Genomic DNA, 19,521 nt, shown 5'->3' with positions numbered 1-19,521 from the left:
CGCACACCTCCAGGTTGTAGAGGACTCTGAAGGTGGACATCCCGGGAGCAGAGGATCTGAAGAGTGATTCCAAGATGGAGGCAGCACTGGGCTGGTGCTGTTGCTTAGAACCCAGAGACGGAGACCGAGAGCCTGACCCCTGACCCAGGGTGAACAATGTCTTCTACAGGAGACACACACACATTATCACACTGGCTCAGGTCAGAGCAGTTGAACTCTCCTCATCATAATTTCAACCTAAGCACAGCGCATATATATATATATATATATATATAATATGTACCTGGTGACTCCAGACACTGGACTCTTTGGGAACAAAGTTATCTAGAGCGTCCTGAACCTCTGGGTCTGTTGGGATCAGCAGCAGCAGCTTACGTACACGCAGAGTTATCCTGGAATACACACACACAGAACGTCATACATTTTTGACCATTCGGGAGTCAGGTCCAGATCCTTGAAGTATCTGAGTGAGTAACTCACCGTGGTTCGTCCAGGTTGGCCAGCTGGTAGAGCATCTCAAACACATTACACACCAACGCCATGACAACACCTGGAAGGGACTTCTCCTACACAAACATACACCGTTAGCACATAATCTAACTCAAACATGAACTCAATGTGTTTGCATATACATGGGCGTGTATGTGTGTGCTGTACCTGTTCCATAGCATAAGCTGAGTTGAAGACAGCGGAGCTGGAGGAGGAAGCAGAGACAGAGGACTCTGAGCTGCCACCAGAGGGTGTCCCTGTGCCAGAGCTCTTCACTGTCAGAGACTGCTCATCACTGAACCCCAGCTGGGACAGCAGCTTCTGGTCCCGGTTCATAGTCAACTACAGACAGAGAGAGAGAGTTACACAAAACACACACATTTAGTTACATATGATACACAGTCTCACACACACACACACACACCCCACACCCATCTTTTGGCTTACAGAGACACAAATAATACACTCACCACGCTGTCGTTGGCAAAGATCTGAACGTTGTCGACTGGACAGTTGAGATGCTCAGCAATCTTCCAGCGGATGCTGCCTATAGTCTCGTTACTGTGGGCCTCCAAGGTGAAGGTGTCTTTGGTGGACTCATAGGTGACATGTAGAGAGACAGGGTGGCCATTGAACGACGCTCCGTGAGGTAGAATGGTACGAGGCACAGAATACAGGTCCTACACATAGAAACAGAGTCATCTTTTCATGTGTCCATCTCGTTCTTTCACCCCCCTTCTCATCACTCAAATGCAAATAGTTTGTAACTACGGGTGAATACGTTGAGGGTGAAAACCAGTTGAAATTGCTTGCTCAGTGTGATGTCAGAGCCAGAGAGAGGGGATTACCTCGATAGTGATGACATAACGCTCAGCCAATAGCAGCAGCCTCTCAATGATCACCAGCTTGGTGGACCTGGAAGGTGATTGGACAGACGTGGCTACAGTCGGCATGGTGGTGGCGGTCAGCATCTTGGTTGCCCTGGTAACAGCATGAGTCAACGTGGGCCCTCCTAGAGCTGAACTGGCTGCCTGAGAGAGAAAGAACAAGGCAAGGAGACTTCATTTCATCAAGTCAGTAAGCTTTATTAGCATAGTATGTAATTATCTTATATAATAAGTTAAACACATTACATCTGATAGTTGTGATGAATGAAGAATTTACCTCCAGTCGTTTGTAACAATCAGCAATGAACTTCTTGTGTAAAGACACAGAATCCTACACAGACACAAAGAGTGAATACCAGAGACTGTAGTCCTGCTACACATAACCCCCCCCAACACACACACACACCTTCTTCATTTTGGGGTTGAGGTTGGTGTAGCTGTATGTGATGATTAGCTGTATGGCCTCGTTAGCGATCTCCTCATCAGGTGTTTCCATGGCGATACGCCAGATAAAGTCCATCCCAGCCAGGTCTAGCCGCTCCACACACTACACACACACACAAACAGGGTTAGGGTTTGTAAGTCCCACACATGATGCCACTAAATGTAGTCATGTGATAACATTTCATAAAATCCTGGAAAGTAACAAAAAATCGTATAGTTAACAGGTTACTAGTTATATCTTCTCCATTGGCAACCCTAGTGTGGAATGACTCACCAGTTGAGTCCCCTGGCGTTTCAAGCGATGGTCACACAAGTTGACATTCTCAAAGAAGGTCTTAAACAGATTAAAGCCTGAAATATCCCAAATAAAAAACACTGGTTAAAGCCACTATGTAAGCTCTACAGTGCATTCGGAAAGTAACCAGACATTTTGTTACGTTAGCCTTATTCTAAAATTGATTAAATTAGATATTTTTTTCTCTTCAATCTACACACAATACCCCATATTTTAGAATAAGGCTGTAACATACCAAAATGTGGAAAAAGTCAAGGGGTCTGAATACTTTCCGAAGGCACTGTATTTAATATTAAAAGAGTGGGCCATCAAAAATGCTAACAAAATAATATATGAAATGTGTGTGTGATTATCTGTGTTTCACCATTCATAGTAATCTCGTAGGGCTCCAGTTTGAGGATCTTCTCTTTAAAGAGCTGCTGCTGAACATCACTCTCCAGATCATGCTGGCCCTTAGTGAACCACTCAAAACACATCTACACACACACAGTTAAAGTTAGTGTATACATATAGATGGAGTAGACTATGTAATAGAGTATGTAACATGTGTGTGTACCTCTCTGTCCAGCTCGCAGACTTCGGGTCCAGAGACCAGGCAGTCCCATAGTTCTTTGGCTCTGTTCCAGACCAGGTAGAGGCTGGCCTCCTGGAGGAAGAAGGCCAGGAACCTCAGGTGGCCATCTAGATACTGGAGGGGGAGGGAGAGTGAGTCAGGAACCAGCAAAGACTTCATGTGTTTATCTCACAGATATCAAAATCCTCAATCCATCATCTCAACCACATAAACTTCTACCAAAGCAAATCAGACAGACAGACAGGAGAGAGACAGACAGAACTGTACCTCCTGGTAGGTGTATCGTCCGTCCACTAGTGTGTGTCCGGTCAGTCCGTTGTTCCCAGCTGCAGACACCGCTAGTCGATGGCAGACCACCAGAGATCCTGTAATCAGTTTGACGATCTCAAAGTTCTTCTTCAAGTCCTGGATGATGCTCTGCTGGGGGAGCACATGTGCTATGAAGATGTGTCTGTGGCTTTGAATGTCTGTAATAGAGCCCGACCGATTTATCAGTTGACCGATACTGTCGGCCGATATTAGCCTTTTACCGATGTATTTGCATCAGCGTTTAATCGATTGAAAAGGACTGATATAAGATGTGGAGAAAACACTGTTCTTCGTAGAAGTTGACGTTTTGTGCATTTCATTATTTGTACTGAAGATGTCGCTCTTTAAATAGCCATAAGCCTATATTGCCTTGGCACGCTACACTAAAAGCCAATTTATGCTTGATCCTGAAATGTGGTCGGAGGCTTTGTATGGAGGGTGCGACACAACTACGGAGCTTCTGGAGACATACGGAGGCCAAATCCAGCTCCGTACCCCTTCGCCACGTGCCTCAAGTTTTGTAACAATGTTTGGGGTCCGTATGGCTCCACATTGACATGATTGGTTGATGGTAGTTGAAGGTGGGAGGTCTTCAATAAACAGAAAATCACTTCCTTAACAACTTCCTCCACAACAGCTCTGTGCTGCTCCGTGAAGCACAAGAAGTATGAATGCCCTGACTTCTGCAGAGGCCGTATCACTGTAAATGCTGCAGGGCCAATGCAGACGTCGGATTGACCATGGAGCACCTTTTAAGACGGGACACTACCAATGGGCCAACTCAACTACACCAGTCAGAGGAGAGCAGGGTTGCCATGTCTGCGGTTTTACTACAAATTGGGTTACTTTCAAAACGATGTTGTGGGTAAAAATGAATTAAAAATAAATATTTCCCTGTGACCTACTGCTGCTCACTATCAGGTCGTAAGGCAGCCTGTTGCTGAGTGTGTGAGTGGTGGGGAGGGGGCGGAGGGGTGTGTGTATGTTGAGACTGAGCGCCGCAGCAGGCAGGAGTCACATGAGCAGCACGCGCGCATGTCATGACAACTTTTTACCAGTTGTAGGTAGGCTATTTGGATTGTCATTATGGAGACACCTATTTCCAACCCTTTTTATATAAAACATCTTAATGTGCTAGAACTGAAATAAGGCGACAACGCAAAGGAAAACTACTTTAGTCACGTTAGCCGACAATAATTATTATTTTGATGGAAAACTGAATTTAGCTTCTTACGCCGTTACATCAACCTTATGGAAAAAGGGTTTATTGGCCAAATGTGGCAAACTCTTCTCTTGCTGCAGGAAAAAGCAGGGAAAAACATTTTGGGCTAGTTTTCAGGCTTTGTGGGCAGGTTTTGAATACCTGGCAACCCGGGAGGAGAGTGAACTATTGTGAACTAACTACTGTTTCTTAAAGGTGCTCCATGGTCAATCCGACATCTGCATTGGCCCTGCAGCATTTACAGTGATACGGCCTCTGCTAAAGTCAGGGCATTCATACTTCTACAGCACATTAGATAAATTTGATCGGAAGTGGTTTAAACTGCACTCTAATGTTGACTTTGCTTATGGAAAGCCATTACAAGTGAAGGGTTTTATGCATGCTTCGTTCTTGGGTCTCGAGTGCTACACAATGAAACTGACATTGAATGTGGAGAGTGATAAATCTGATACATTCATTTCTATGCCATGTTTTATTTTATTATTTTTACTTAACTAGGCAAGTCATTTATTTAAAATGACGGCTTACTCCTGACAAACCGTAACCTGGACAACGCTGGGCCAATTGTGCACCGCCCTATGGGACTCCCAATCACGGCCGGTTGTGATACAGCCTGGAATCGAACCAGGGTCTGGAGCGATGCCTCTAGCACTGAGATGCAGTGCCTTAGACCGCTGCACAACCCGGGAGGCTAGGTTGAAATGACGATATCACTGGAGTCGTTGCAAACCAATGTGGCACTTGTGTAGCCCACCTGGAGCTGGCAAACTGACTTAATAAATAGCCTTTAACTTATTGTTGTTGTAGCCTTGTGTTATTATGCAATTATTAATTGCCAAGTTTAGTTAATGAAATTGGAAGTTATCAATTGTGATCATGGGTCACAATTCTATCACAACTGCAGATCAGCTGTTGTTACAATGCATTAGATTGAAGGTAAATCAGTCAGATTAGGCTACTAATATTTTTAAAAACAATGGCTGTTGACAAGCCTTTTCAGTTCATATTCATATTATTAATATACGATTCAGTGATTGAAGACCCCATCCTCAGTAGCCTCCTCCAGCAGGCTATTGGGCAACAGAAGCACTTCTTACCTCAAAATCACCTCACTATTCATGTTAAATACATCTGTCAATTTGAACGAAGCAAGCTGGTAAATCGTTCATCTTACATCTTGCCTAAGCTAATGTAGGTCATCAGGGGCTATAGGCTACCTGCAATTAGCATAACTAAACCAAGTTGAATTACAATCATGAACCCTGATTTTAGTAGGCCTAGCCTATGCCTATTGAAATCATAAGTCAATCTTGCAAATAGGCCATTTATAACAGTTCGTAGTCTTAACATCTCACCCATAATAACAGCACAATTGTCAGAAAATAGCCAAACATTATTTTGAAAAGTGCTTTTTGAACAGAGATTTTGAGATCCTCTGTCAAACTTTCATCCCTCAAACTCTCCGGTTGGATATATCTATTGTTATGGACATGCACATAAGGGATTTTTTTTACAATTATAAACTGGGTGGTTCGAGCCCCGAATGCTGATTGGCTGAAAGCCATGGTATATCAGACTGTATACCATGGGTATGACAAAACATTTATTTGTACCCCTCTAATTACATTGGTAACCAGTTTATAATAGCAATAAGGCACCTTGGGGGATTGTGGTTATGGCCAATATACCACGGCTAAGGGCTGTGTCCTAGCACTTTGTGGTGCGTCGTGCATAAGAGCAGCCCTTAGCCGTGGTATATATTGTTCATATACCACACTCCCTCGGGCCTTATTGCGTAATCATATCAGTCAAACAAGTTAAATCAACATCCATTGATGGAAAACATCTGGCGAGTTTAATAAGGGCAAATCATCTTCTCTCTTGCGGCATATTCAAATTCCATTATTAGTCACGTTAGCTGACAATTATTATTTTGATGGAAAACTGCATTTTGCTTCTTACGTCGTTACATCAACCTTATGGAAACAGGGTTTATTGCCCAAATGTGGAAAACTCCTCTCTTGCTGCAGGAAAAAGCAGGAACATTTTTTGGGAGGCTAGTTTTCAGGCTTTGTGGGCAGGTTTTGAGTAGTCATTGGGTTAGAAATTTTAGCTATTCCTGGCAACCTGGGAGGAGAGTGAACTATTGTGAGTGCGGAGCAAAGTGCCAAAAATGCACACGGCCATATACTGTAACGTAGAGTGTCATGAAACAACAATTGATGCTTTGCCCAAATGTAAAGTAAGTGCGGTTACAGCCCTTTAGTGAAGCCAGTGAAATCTGGGGTGTTATATTTTCTCATTGCGAAGGTTATTCCTCAACCACTGTCATTCAAATGTTTTCAGAGACACGGAAACAAAGTAGAACTTCGTAGCTATGTTTTGATGTATGGATTCATTGCCACTTGATAGGGACTGGTCCAAAGTCACGTTTCGCCAGTCATCCCCCCCATTTCCATGACGTGTGCTAGCTAGCTAACTAGCTGTGCGAGAGAGTAGTTGACGCCTTTCACGGAGGGTTAGTGCTATCCAGAATCCTTGGGACCCTAACCCAAACCTTAGCGTAACCATTTGTAGGGAACGTCCCACAGATTCCAGATAGCACTAAGGCAATACTTGGTGCGAGAGGCAGCGCTGTGCTAGCGGGTAATTTTGTGACTGAGGTTTTTCCTTAAAGTGACAACTACCAGAATTTAGTGGCTAAAGCCCTACAATCGAAGAAAACATCACGAAATACTAATACATTGAAAATGTGTCCCATGTCGTTGTTTTCCAGCTGGCTAGTATGAGGCAGCACATTCTTCAGAGCCAAATCAAATCTTTAGCTGGAATCCGTGCAGTTTATCCAATTTTTACTAGAGTAATACACAATTTGTCAATAAATAAAACATCTAATCTTTCTCAGTGCTCCTAAATTCTGTGGGCCTTACATTCATTTTCTTTCCTCAAATGTAAGAAATCAACTTTGAGTATCTTTGTAGGGCTGCTTTAAGCACAGTCCATATAGACTTTATTTTTTATTTCAGATATATATATCAGTTATCTGTGAAAATTTCCATAAAAACAAAAAACAAACCGGAATACAAAAATCACATATCGGTCCGGCTCTAGTCTGCTAGTTTTAAATGCATTACGTTAATGTGCTGTATTCATGTTTTTTTAATGCTGTCGACTGCTGACATCTTGGACAAGTGCTCTCTTGCGAGATAGGGGGTGAGGGGTAATGTGTGTGTGAGTGTGTACCTTGTCCTGTTTCTGGTAGGTCTGTTTGATGAAGGAGCGTGTGATCTCATGGAGCTGCCGCAGAGCTGGAACCACCCAGACCGCCTGGGGACTGCCCTGTTGAGAAGACTACATGCACCCACACAGGTTAGACACTAGATGAGTAGCACCCCCAGCACCCCCGCCCCCACCGGGCATCTACTACCCCACAATGTTTGCCACCCCCACTTTTGTTTAGAAATCACCATCACACACTAATTCATTTGTTAGAGCTTGCAATGGATCAATATTTATCTTAAAACATTTGCTATGACATAGCCAATGAATATAAGCAGTTGTCACAAAATATATATTTAAAACTACATGGACACCCCTTTAAATTAGTGCATGCGGCTATTTCAGCCACACCCTTTGCTGACAGGTGTATAAAATCGAGCACACAGCCATGCAATCTCCATAGACAAATATTGTAGAATGGCCCATACTGAAGTGCTCAGTGAATTTCAACGTGGCATCGTCATAGGATGCCACCTTCCCAACGAGTCAGTTCGTCAAATTTCTGCCTTGCAGCCCCGGTCAACTGTAAGTGCTGTTATTGTGAAGTAGAAATGTTTAGGAGCAACAACGGCTCAGCCACGAAGTGGTATGCCACATAAGCTCACAGAACGGGACCGCCGAATGCTGAAGCGAGTAAAAATCGTCTGTCCTCGGTTGCAACACTCACTACCGAGTTCCAAACTGCCTCTCGAAGCACTGTCAGTCGGGAGCTTCATGAAAATGGGTTTCCATGGTCAAGCAGCCGCACACAAGCCTAAGATCACCATGTGCAATCCCAAGCGTCAGCTGGCGTGGTGTAATGCTCGCCACTATTGGACTGGAGCTGGAGAACACAACCTGCTCCAATGCATAGTCCCAATTGTAAAGTTTGGTGGAGGAGGAATAATGGTCTGGGGCTATTTTTCATGGTTCAGGCCCCTTAGTTCCGGTGAAGGAAAATCTTAAAGCTAAAGCATACAATGACATTCTAGACAATTCTGTGTTTCCAACTTTGTGGCAACAGTTTGTGGAAGGCCATTTCCTGTTTCCGCATGACAATTACAGAAATACAGAAATGGGTTATCGAGATCGGTGTGGAAGAACTTGATGGGCTTGCACACAGCCCTGACCTCAACCCCATCGAACACCTTTGGGATGAATTGGACCACCGACTGGGAGTCAGGCCTAATCGCACAACATCAGTGCCCGACCTCAGTAACGCTCGTGGCTGAATGGAAGCAAGTCCCCGCAGCAATGTTCCAACATCTAGTGGAAAGTCTCCCAGAAGAGTGGAGGCTGTTATAGCAGCAAAGGGGGACCAACTCCATATTAATGCCCATGATTTTGGAATGAGATGTTCGACGAGCAGGTGTCCACATACTATTGGTCATGTAGTGTAGGAGTGTTCCAGCATGTCAGAATAGTTTTTCTGTGGGAGCGAATGAACTCAGAAGCTGTAGATGATTAAGAGGGGAAATCAATGTCCTCAGAGCTGAGGAAGGACTGAGTCAGAGTTGACCAACACTTGACACACACAAAACAAATACAAGTCTCTGCACACTGAAAGACATGGAGACATGTCCACACGGGCACAAACATACTGCATATTCACACAGCCAGGCACGTGCACACACATATAATACTATAACCCTTGAAACAATCACAATGGCAAACATTGAATAGCCTTTTTCTGATGCAAATGCTACCCAACGTGAAGACTGTCTGCTAGAACTCATGACGTATTGACTTTAGAATCAACAAGATGTGCTGTCGGGCCAGAACTTCTCTGCAGGCTTCACTAAACACATTCCAATTTGAATAAAACAAAGGCATTCCTTCCTCCTCTCCTTTGTGACTGCTGTAATATAGAGCAGATGAAGGAAGGAGAGGAGGATAAAGCAAGGTGTCTAATAGTACAGGGACATTGTCTTTCCCCCCCCCCCCACAGGCTGTTGTTGTCCAGTTTGTTGTGTTCTGTGATGCTGCGTTCATGCACACCCTGCCTGGTAAGCATGAGAACAAGGGAATGAACTGTGTGTGTGACTATGGTGTAAAGGAAAACAACGACTGGAGAATGTGAAACAACATTAATGCCCCTGATTTTGCAATGAGATGTTCAACGAGCAGGTGTCCACATATTTTCGGAAGGTAGAAAGAATGTTTTTTGAGCAAAACATGAACCAACTATTCATAATGTCGGAATGGATTTTCTGACTGATGCAAGGTACACTTGGATCGGTTTGAGGTTCTATGGACCGATGCACTCAGATCTTAACATTTGTGTATCGGTGAGTCGTTACATTCCTACTATACATGCACATCACTTATCCAATAACTCACCCCTCACACCTTGACTCACACACATACCCCTTACAACCTCAATGAAGACTGGCCCAACCCACAGAGAATTAGACACCCACTGTAGTACTGGAACAGCTCTTTAAAATCAACAATACAGCAATCATTCAGTTACAAATCAACCCCCCCCCCCCCCCCCCCATCCAGCCCTCCTCCAGGATTGGTGTGTGAGCAGTGAGAAGATTGTAGGTGAATGCTGATTGGTCATTAGAGTTTTAAGGAGAGGGGCTTCTCTTACTTTGGCCAATGAGTTTTCTTTGGCTTTCTTCTTGCCCCAGGAGCCAGTAAGAAATGAGGTCTGAATGTCGCTGGTTTTACCCTCCTCCTCAGTCTGAGTCTATAAACATAAACTGGCTTATTCAGGTTGTGTGTGTGTTCAATTGATATTAGACTTGAACTCGAAAGCTGTGAGTGACATAGCGGCGCTTCAACCTTGAGAGAAAGTGTGTGTGTTTCTCACCTTCTTGATGTCCTCTATACATTTGATGATGTAGCAGCGTTTGACAGTCTCCTTCACAGCGTACGCGTCAGTGAGGATGGCCAGGTGTTCCTCAGACGCCTGCTGTACCAGGGAGGTGGGCAGGGTTGGCAGGTGGGCTAACTCCCACAGCACCTCCAGCACCTTCCCTGTGGTGGCCTCAGAGCGGGCCTCTCTACCGATCCTCCCAATCAGACTGAGCAGCTTCTGCCTCACACGGTCACTCTCTACCTCCCAGCTCTGGAACACACACACACACATTACTAACACATACAAACACACACAATTTACTGTCCCACAGAAACGTTCCTAAGCACACATACAGACCTTCTGTATAAGGACAAACAGGTGGCTGAGCTGCTCGAAGTTGAACTTGACGGCAGCCGCAGCCATGATGGTGTGGATGTTCTCAATCACCGTGGACGACTGTCCTGCCTGTATCATCCAGATCTTGGAGAGCTCGTCCAGAGACAGTTTACTGCCCAGCAACTCAATGATACCTTTTATTCGATCACAATACTGGGCCTGGTCTATGTTACCTGGAATACACACACCACAGTTATATTACTGGTCTATGTTACCTGGAATACACACACCACAGTTATATTACTGGTCTATGTTACCTGGAATACACACACCACAGTTATATTACTGGTCTATGTTACCTGGAATACACACTCCACAGTTATATTACTGGTCTATGTTACCTGGAATACACACTCCACAGTTATATTACTGGTCTATGTTACCTGGAATACACACTCCACAGTTATATTACTGGTCTATGTTACCTGGAATACACACTCCACAGTTATATTACTGGTCTATGTTACCTGGAATACACACTCCACAGTTATATTACTGGTCTATGTTACCTGGAATACACACTCCACAGTTATATTACTGGTCTATGTTACCTGGAATACACACTCCACAGTTATATTACTGGTCTATGTTACCTGGAATACACACTCCACAGTTATATTACTGGTCTATGTTACCTGGAATACACACTCCACAGTTATATTACTGGTCTATGTTACCTGGAATACACACTCCACAGTTATATTACTGGTCTATGTTACCTGGAATACACACTCCACAGTTATATTACTGGTCTATGTTACCTGGAATACACACTCCACAGTTATATTACTGGTCTATGTTACCTGGAATACACACTCCACAGTTATATTACAGGTCTATGTTACCTGGAATACACACTCCACAGTTATATTACTGGTCTATGTTACCTGGAATACACACTCCACAGTTATATTACAGGTCTATGTTACCTGGAATACACACTCCACAGTTATATTACAGGTCTATGTTACCTGGAATACACACTCCACAGTTATATTACTGGTCTGTTACCTGGAATACACACTCCACAGTTATATTACTGGTCTATGTTACCTGGAATACACACTCCACAGTTATATTACTGGTCTATGTTACCTGGAATACACACTCCACAGTTATATTACTGGTCTATGTTACCTGGAATACACACTCCACAGTTATATTACTGGTCTATGTTACCTGGAATACACACTCCACAGTTATATTACTGGTCTATGTTACCTGGAATCACTAGTCAAGATAATAGAATAACATAAATAGTAATATGTTGTTCCATTGTTAACGTTAACATCGTCTTTACCCTCCAGTGCTATTGAGAGGACAGAGTTTTCCACCAGCCAGTCCAGCAGTCTGTCTGTGTCAATGGCATTCTTCACCGTCTTAGACACAGTACTCTCCTCGATCAGCTTAGTTACCTAGACACAAACACATTTTATATAACAAGAAACATCCACATGCAGAGTAACATAATAATAAGGAGAGCGGTTTGACCTCTAACTCTTGACATTGTAACCCCTGACCTCTCACCTCTTTGAGGGAGTTCATTTTGGTGGAAAAGTGAGGAGTCTTCAACATGCGTAGCAGAGTGTCCAGGCGTAGGTCGTCCACAACAGTTACCAGGGCAGTCTGGAACCTCATACACAGCAGCTTGATGGCCGACAGCAGCTCTGGGATGCTCACCAGCCTCTACAGGAGGTGAGGGAAATATAAATGATGAGCCATCACCTTACACTGCATTCATAGGAAACTCTGAACAGTCAGTCTGGGAAACAAAGATTCGCTTCAGACATGGAAGCGCATAAGGAACGATTTTGGACGTTGGACACTTATATTTCTAAAGTTTCCGGGAGCTTTCCAGGGTATGTAGAACAGGGAATTGTGGGTATATAGAGCAGGGGGTATTGTGGTACCTTGTCTTTGAGGTCTTTCTCCTCAAGGTTCTGAACGTAGGTGATCATCTTATGGATAACAGGATCCAACATGGGCTACATACACAAACGTAATTATTAGCCTCATTAACTAATCAACAATGCTGAGGATGTAACATTTGACGCATGGTGGAGGAAAAGATGTTACCTGCACAAGGCTGGAGTTGAGGTATTCTGCACACACAGCTAGGGGCTGGACCAGAGCAGACACACACTGCAGAGACACACACAGTTACAAACACACATAGTCTCAAAAACCAGAGTGGTCGTCTCCCACGGGCGAGGGGGTGGGGGGCTTGGGCAGCTGCATTCTCCGGTGCCAGAGAGAGATTAACATGCTAATGGTGGAGATCATCTGGGCTGTGAGAGGGATCAAATATGTGTGTGGTTCCGGTTAGGATCGTCAAAAGGAGCGATTCACACAAGGAGGCCTAAGAGTAGGCACACAACGGAGCATTTATCTGAGCGAGGCTTCAGGACTGTGTGTGTGTGTGTGTGTGTCCTTACCCCAATCTCTATCTCCTCGGTATTGAGTTTAGCCTGGATAGCAGTGAACCCTCCCATCTCTCCAAACTAGAGAGAGAGCAAGAAAAAAAGGACATGAAGAGAGAAACACAGTCACATCACTAAATACAGCAACACTGAACTATCACCGATATGTGTGTGTGCGTGTGTGTGTGTAGGTGGGGCTTACCAGATTGACCAAGTCTACCAGCCAGCCATGAGGCTCCTGTAGAAACAAAGGCACACATACATAGGTGATCAGTCAGTCATGTTTTTGTCCTAGAGCAACAACCATGTGACCTCACCTTCTGGTAGTTGTTGCTAGGCGACACAGCGAACATGGCTTCCTCTCCAAACACCTCGCTCCAGTTCCTCTGACACGCCTTCATACGGTTCTTAAAGTGGTACTCATTGTCTGGGTTGAAGGCCTGCACACAGAGACAGAGAGGTTATCCTTTGTAAGGGTGGTGTGATGTGATGGAGTAGCATGTGTGTACTATATGTAACAGGTGTTTGTATACCCACCATAGCCAGTACTCCCATTAGCCCAACGGGTATGGGTTCCTGTTTGACCCTCTCAGCCACCAGTTCCACCAGTAACATCAACATGTTATAGATCCCCTCATGGATCTCTGTCCCCCACTTATGGACAGCACTACTGGTCAGGAGCTACAAGAAGGGAGAGAGCGAGGGCAGGAGGAAGTAGAGTCAGTGAAAGCGGCAAAATTACACTAAACAGTCCTGTTAAAAAAAGTATTCCTTTCTTGAAACTGGTGTTATAAACAGGTTATACAGCGCTCACTCATAAGTGTTATATTTATACACACACCTCGTCTTCTTAAAGGTTCATGCATGCACACACACACACACACGACTCACCTTCTTAAAGGCCTCGTGCATACACCGGTCCATAAACCGCTTACAGTTCTCATCTGCATCTGCCAGACCTGAGAGAGAAAGTGTGAGCGGAAGAGAAAGCGAGAGAGACTGTAGTTATTGTTTGACAACTGGGTGCAAAATAATAAATGTGTGAAAAGCATTCAACAGGGACAACATGACACAAAATCCACACAATCACTCTCTCTTACCGTGTTTGGCTAAGCAGGTGGCTGCGACCAGACATTTGCCCAGTGACTCCTCTCTCTTGTAGGGGATGGACCAGTGGTCAGTGAACACTCGGCTCTCCAGTTCATACAGGTTAGTGGTGGGGAACTCCATACTGCCCCCAGAACAGTTCCCATTCTCATCATTACTCCTCTGAAACACAAACACTTTATAGTTCTACTGTACTTATGATGCTTTATGACAGTGTTAACAGGATGATGGAGAGGAGGGTGTGTGTGTGTGTTTTGCCCATTCAGTAATGCATTCCAATATATGATGGATGGAAGGAGAGAGAGAGAAGCGTCAGGTTTCAGCGCTCCTCCTTCATAGAAAGAAGTGTTAAAGTCTGGATGGAGATGAGCTTTTCTCTAAGACGCAAAGGTCAACAGGCAAACATTCCACGGTTGGGAAGCACCTACCAATCAGAAACCTCCGAACAGCACAGTCCAATCAGATACCTCTGAGGTTAAGACAGTATGGACAACTGTTGACCTACCACTTACAGAATAACTGTGGATTAACAAGTGGCCAGTTTCCCCAGACTGAGTCAACTCCAGGATCACTAAGCATGTTTATAGGAGAATCTCCATAGAATGATGTTTTAGTCTAGAAATAAACTGATCTGGGTTAATAGATAGAAAAACAGCTCCAGGTAGTAACTAGCTGCTGCTGATCCAATAGACAGTTAGCACTGTTTCCTGTCAGCATTAGGCATATTAACACAGTAATGATAACAGGACTAGTGTTGTTTTCCTGCATGAGGAGAAGGGGAGGACTGGAGCTCTGGGCTTCTCTCAGGGGGACAGGGTGTGGTGTCTGTGTCTTTCCGGTGTGTGTGTTTTTATGTGTGTGTGTGTGTGTGTGTGTTGCACAGGGCAGCTAAGTAACTGAGCCCCTAGTATGTCTGGCATATGAGACTGCAGGGCTGTGTGTGTGTGTGTGTGTAGAGCTATAATTAGGATGGGAACACAGGGCCACAGACCTGTGACATGCATCCTAAGGCACAAACAGCAGAGACACATAACAAGCTGGAGAGGATGGAGGACAAAGAATGGGATAGAGGGAGGGAGGGTGTCTGGTACAATGGTCTGAATGTGAAATATTATTTTAACCTGGATGGACACGTTTAATTTAAAAACAAAACAAGGCTGCTTTGATGTCAGTGCACTGTTCCTGGAAAATGGGGTACATTTAAAAACATTTCGCAACACTGTGCCCTACTGAATGCAACCCCGGTGTCGTGTTCCTTCTTAGGGACCGCTTGTCTTCAGCACCTCAACATCCCACTAAATCAACAACACCAGACACACCCTGGTGAGCAACGTCACCCTACACACCATTTCCCACAGCAATGAAGACATCTGACATGATCTACTGTGTGTAGCGAACAGAGACGTACCCACCCGAACCCTAGAGAGATACACACCTGGTGGCCGCTACACATTAGGCTTCCTCTCCACCTCGTCCTTCAACAATCCTCCCCTAGATTAATCTGTACTACAGTGGCTTCCTCTCCTCTCCTTCTTTTCAATAGTCTACTGAGCCATTAACTCCTTCATTAGCACTTATCTGAGCGAACTGGAATAGTGAGAGCCAATACCATTCACCTTCACCAGTCCAGTTTGGAAATGCAGTTTTGCAAATAATTTTATCTCCAGGTGTGCATTCTCTATGCACGGCATTTACTGAGTGAAAACAGACAACTGTTGACTTGCTGTGGAAGCACCCACCCCCTCCCTCTATTCTGTACATGATTGACAGCTGTCCTCCAGCTGTCCTCCATCTGAGTTCATCACACGACAAGTGTCAAACAACCAATCAAATGAAGTCATAATTGATGAACCAGTGATATTGTATATGATACTGAATCAATGCACTAGATGCAAAACTCTAGTGATCCATTGAGATTCATAAATGCATGGTGATGTGTTGAATCAGCATGTATCTTAACTAGATAGCTGCTTATTGAACAGCGCTTACATAGATAGCTAGTTGTCTTTGCAGGCATTGTAATGTTAATGTTTAGAAAATAGCTAGCGGGAAACACTTGATGCTAGCTGGCTAAGACTGCACCTATGCTGGTGCTTTTCCAGAATATACCGACCCTACGGCCTGAACATTGCCAAGCATCACTTGCGGTACGGTTTCGGAAGCATATGGACTTTACCTTTCATATCACTGAGAAATAATTTTCTAAAAACTAAAAAAGGTTCAATCGCTACACACTTTTATAGGATTAGTATTTCCACACGGCCATATTTCCATGTTACAGACAGGAGACAGACAGGAGACAGACAGGAGACAGAGAGGAGTGGAGACAGAGAGGAGACAGAGTGGAGACAGACAGGAGACAGAGTGGAGACAGACAGGAGACAGAGTGGAGACAGACAAGAGACAGAGGAGACAGAGTGGAGACAGAGAAGAGACAGAGTGGAGACAGAGAAGAGACAGAGTGGAGACAGAGAAGAGACAGACAGGAGACAGACAGGAGACAGAATGGAGACAGAGTGGAGACAGAGTGGAGACAGAGTGGAGACAGACAGGAGCCAGAGTGGAGACAGACAGGAGCCAGAAAGGAGACAGAGTGGAGACAGAGTGGAGACAGACAGGAGCCAGAGTGGAGACAGACAGGAGCCAGACAGGAGACAGACAGGAGACAGAGTGGAGACAGACAGGAGACAGACAGGAGACAGAGTGGAGACAGAAGTGGAGACAGAGTGGAGACAGAGTGGAGACAGACAGGAGACAGACAGGAGACAGACAGGAGACAGACAGGAGACAGACAGGAGACAGAGTGGAGACAGACAGGAGACAGAGTGGAGACAGAGTGGAGACAGAGTGGAGACAGAGTGGAGACAGAGTGGAGACAGAGTGGACTACCTGTGCCAATTAGATACAGGGCCTTCAGAAAGTCTTCACTCCCCTTGACTTTTTACACATTTTCTTGTGTTACAGCCTGAATTTAAAATGAATTCAAATGAGATATTTGGTCACTGGCCTACACCCAATAGCCCATAACATCAAAGTGGAGTTGTTTAAGAAATGTTTACAAAATAATAAAGAATGAAAAGCTGAAATGTCTTGAGTCAACCCCTTTGTTATAACATGCCTAAATAAGTTCAAATGAAAAACAATTGCTTAACATGTCACATAATAAGTTGTATGGACTCACTGTGCGTGCAATAATAGTGTTTAATAACATTACTTTTGAATGAACACCTCATCTCTGTACCCCACACAGTCAAGCAGTGAATTTCAAACAGATTCAACCACAAAGATCAGGAAGGTTTTCTAACTCCTCGCAAAAAAGAACACGTATTGGTAGATGGGTAAAAAAAAGCAGACATTGAATTGAGCATGGTGAAGTTACTAATTACACTTTGGATGATGTATCAATACACCCAATCACTACAAAGACGTCTTTCCTAGCTCAGTTACCGGAGAGGAAAGAAACCGCTCAGGGATTACACAACAAGGCCAATGGTGACTTTACAACAGTTAGTTTGTTGACTGTAATATGAGAAAACTGAGGATGGATTAACAACATTGTAGTTACTACACAATAGTAACCTTATGACAGAGTAAAAAGAAGGAAGCCTGTACAGAATAAAAATATTTAATTGATTTAACCTTTATTTAACTAGGAAAGTCAGTTAAGAACAAATTCTTATTTACATTGACGGCCTACGAATTATGTTTGCAATAAAGGCACTAAAGTAAAACTGTAGAAAATGTGGCAAAGAAATTGACTTTTTGTCCTGAATACAAAGTGCTGTTTGGGGCAAATCCAACAGAACACGTCACTGAGTACCACTCTTGGGTATGCTTTTCATCGGCAAGGACTAGGGAGTATATTTTAAGAATAAATGGAAACGGGCTAGGTCTAAGCACAGGCAAATTCCTAGAGGAAAACCTGGTTCAGTCTGCTTTCCAACAGACACTAAAATTCCCCTTTCAGCAGGACAATAACCTAAAAGACAAAGCCAAATATACACTGGAGTTGTTTACCAAGATGACATTGGATGTTCCTAAGTCGCCTAGTTACAGTTTTGACTTAAATCGAATCTATGGCAAGATTTTAAAATAGCTGTCTAGCAATGATCAACAACCAACTTGACAGAGCTTGAAAAATGTTGTACAATCCAGGTGTGCAAAGCTCTTAAAGACTTACCCAGAAAGACTGATATCTGTAGTCGCTGCCAAAGGTGATTCTAACATGTGACTCAGGGTTGTGAATACTTACGGAAATGAGATATTTCTGTATTTCATTTTCAATAAATTAGCAAACATTTCTAAAAACGTGTAGGAAAAAAAAATATGAATCCATTTTGAATTCAGGCTGTAACAAAAGAAAATGTGGAATAAGTCAAGAGTATGAATACTTTCTGAAGGCACTGTATCTGCATCTCTGAAACAAAAAGGAAGCCACAAACCTGTTGTCACTGAAATATACTGTCGGCTGCAACTGTGTTAAAATCGGTGAAAACAGTGCACAGTAAGTGTGTATTTCGAAATAATTTTGATGTGATATGAAAGTAGAGGGATTTATGTCTCTAGAACCATAATTGAGAATCTATTCATGTTTAGATGGAGTATTTGTCTGTTTTGGCATCCAGAGAAATGTCCCCTTTAAACAGAACATGGTCTAAGGAGTAACACTAGTAACACTTTAATCCAATATTGGGTTAATCCCTTCCTGCATTGAGGTAAGTTTCCAACCCATATCTTGCGCCAGCTCCACCGTGTCTAAAGGCCAATTTATGTTTGATCCTGCAATGCAGTCCGGAGGCTCCATAGAAAGGGTGTGATGCAATTGCGGAGCATCCAGAGGCATGCGAAGGCCAAAATGAGCTCAAAATGATGCCGTGCGCCTCCCAAATTTTGTAACAATGAGGGGGTTCTGTATAGCTCCGCATTGACATGATTGGTAGACGGTAGGTGGGGGCGGTATATCCTATATAACACAAACTCACTTCCTTGACAGCAAACATGGAGAACTTTGACAACAGGATATCATAACAAGTTCACAAATAACAAAAGATCTTTATAATCACTCATTTTCATGTCTTTGAAATCCCTACATGAGGTAACTCCTGGAAAGAGATCGGGAGGTGACGGGAATAGTTGTGGTAAAGAGGTCAATGGAATGTAGACCGTGGGGATAGAACATTTACCAAATCTGATCTAACAAAGTGGATATTTGTCAAATTCGTCATGATTGATGCGTTGTAACAGGCCCACAATATGATCACTGAATTCAGATTTGGATATATTTGGCTGTTATTGCTGCATAACATTTAGAAGT

General features: G+C 43.8%; 1 protein-coding gene across 5 annotated transcripts in view; it reads right to left on the bottom strand.

Annotated features, from left to right (window-relative positions):
* Positions 1 to 19,521, bottom strand: part of LOC110524519 (ubiquitin carboxyl-terminal hydrolase 24-like) — a 44,694-nt gene that overhangs the window by 20,834 nt on the left and 4,339 nt on the right. For 2 of the 5 annotated variants that reach the window (XM_036978330.1, XM_036978328.1), the window contains exons 2-27: positions 14,201 to 14,369; positions 13,992 to 14,059; positions 13,638 to 13,781; positions 13,418 to 13,540; positions 13,303 to 13,338; positions 13,116 to 13,181; positions 12,757 to 12,822; positions 12,591 to 12,665; positions 12,208 to 12,366; positions 11,981 to 12,095; positions 10,642 to 10,853; positions 10,297 to 10,554; positions 10,075 to 10,173; positions 7,464 to 7,571; positions 2,957 to 3,109; positions 2,672 to 2,803; positions 2,480 to 2,591; positions 2,095 to 2,171; positions 1,783 to 1,923; positions 1,654 to 1,707; positions 1,338 to 1,520; positions 960 to 1,169; positions 658 to 831; positions 481 to 566; positions 284 to 392; positions 8 to 163 (exon numbers count right to left, since the gene is read on the bottom strand). In XM_036978330.1, coding sequence (XP_036834225.1) covers positions 8 to 163; positions 284 to 392; positions 481 to 566; positions 658 to 831; positions 960 to 1,169; positions 1,338 to 1,520; positions 1,654 to 1,707; positions 1,783 to 1,923; positions 2,095 to 2,171; positions 2,480 to 2,591; positions 2,672 to 2,803; positions 2,957 to 3,109; positions 7,464 to 7,571; positions 10,075 to 10,173; positions 10,297 to 10,554; positions 10,642 to 10,853; positions 11,981 to 12,095; positions 12,208 to 12,366; positions 12,591 to 12,665; positions 12,757 to 12,822; positions 13,116 to 13,181; positions 13,303 to 13,338; positions 13,418 to 13,540; positions 13,638 to 13,781; positions 13,992 to 14,059; positions 14,201 to 14,369 — 3,285 coding nt within the window. The remainder of the gene's footprint in view (positions 1 to 7; positions 164 to 283; positions 393 to 480; positions 567 to 657; positions 832 to 959; positions 1,170 to 1,337; positions 1,521 to 1,653; positions 1,708 to 1,782; positions 1,924 to 2,094; positions 2,172 to 2,479; positions 2,592 to 2,671; positions 2,804 to 2,956; positions 3,110 to 7,463; positions 7,572 to 10,074; positions 10,174 to 10,296; positions 10,555 to 10,641; positions 10,854 to 11,980; positions 12,096 to 12,207; positions 12,367 to 12,590; positions 12,666 to 12,756; positions 12,823 to 13,115; positions 13,182 to 13,302; positions 13,339 to 13,417; positions 13,541 to 13,637; positions 13,782 to 13,991; positions 14,060 to 14,200; positions 14,370 to 19,521) is intronic. The other 3 variants (XM_036978329.1, XM_036978331.1, XM_036978332.1) reach the window with 3 other exon arrangements.

The sequence above is a fragment of the Oncorhynchus mykiss genome, chromosome 5, assembly GCF_013265735.2.
Source record: "Oncorhynchus mykiss isolate Arlee chromosome 5, USDA_OmykA_1.1, whole genome shotgun sequence".
Lineage (NCBI taxonomy): Eukaryota > Metazoa > Chordata > Actinopteri > Salmoniformes > Salmonidae > Oncorhynchus > Oncorhynchus mykiss.
The sequence above is the reverse complement of the archived record's forward strand: the minus strand, read 5'-3'. Positions and strand labels throughout refer to the sequence as shown.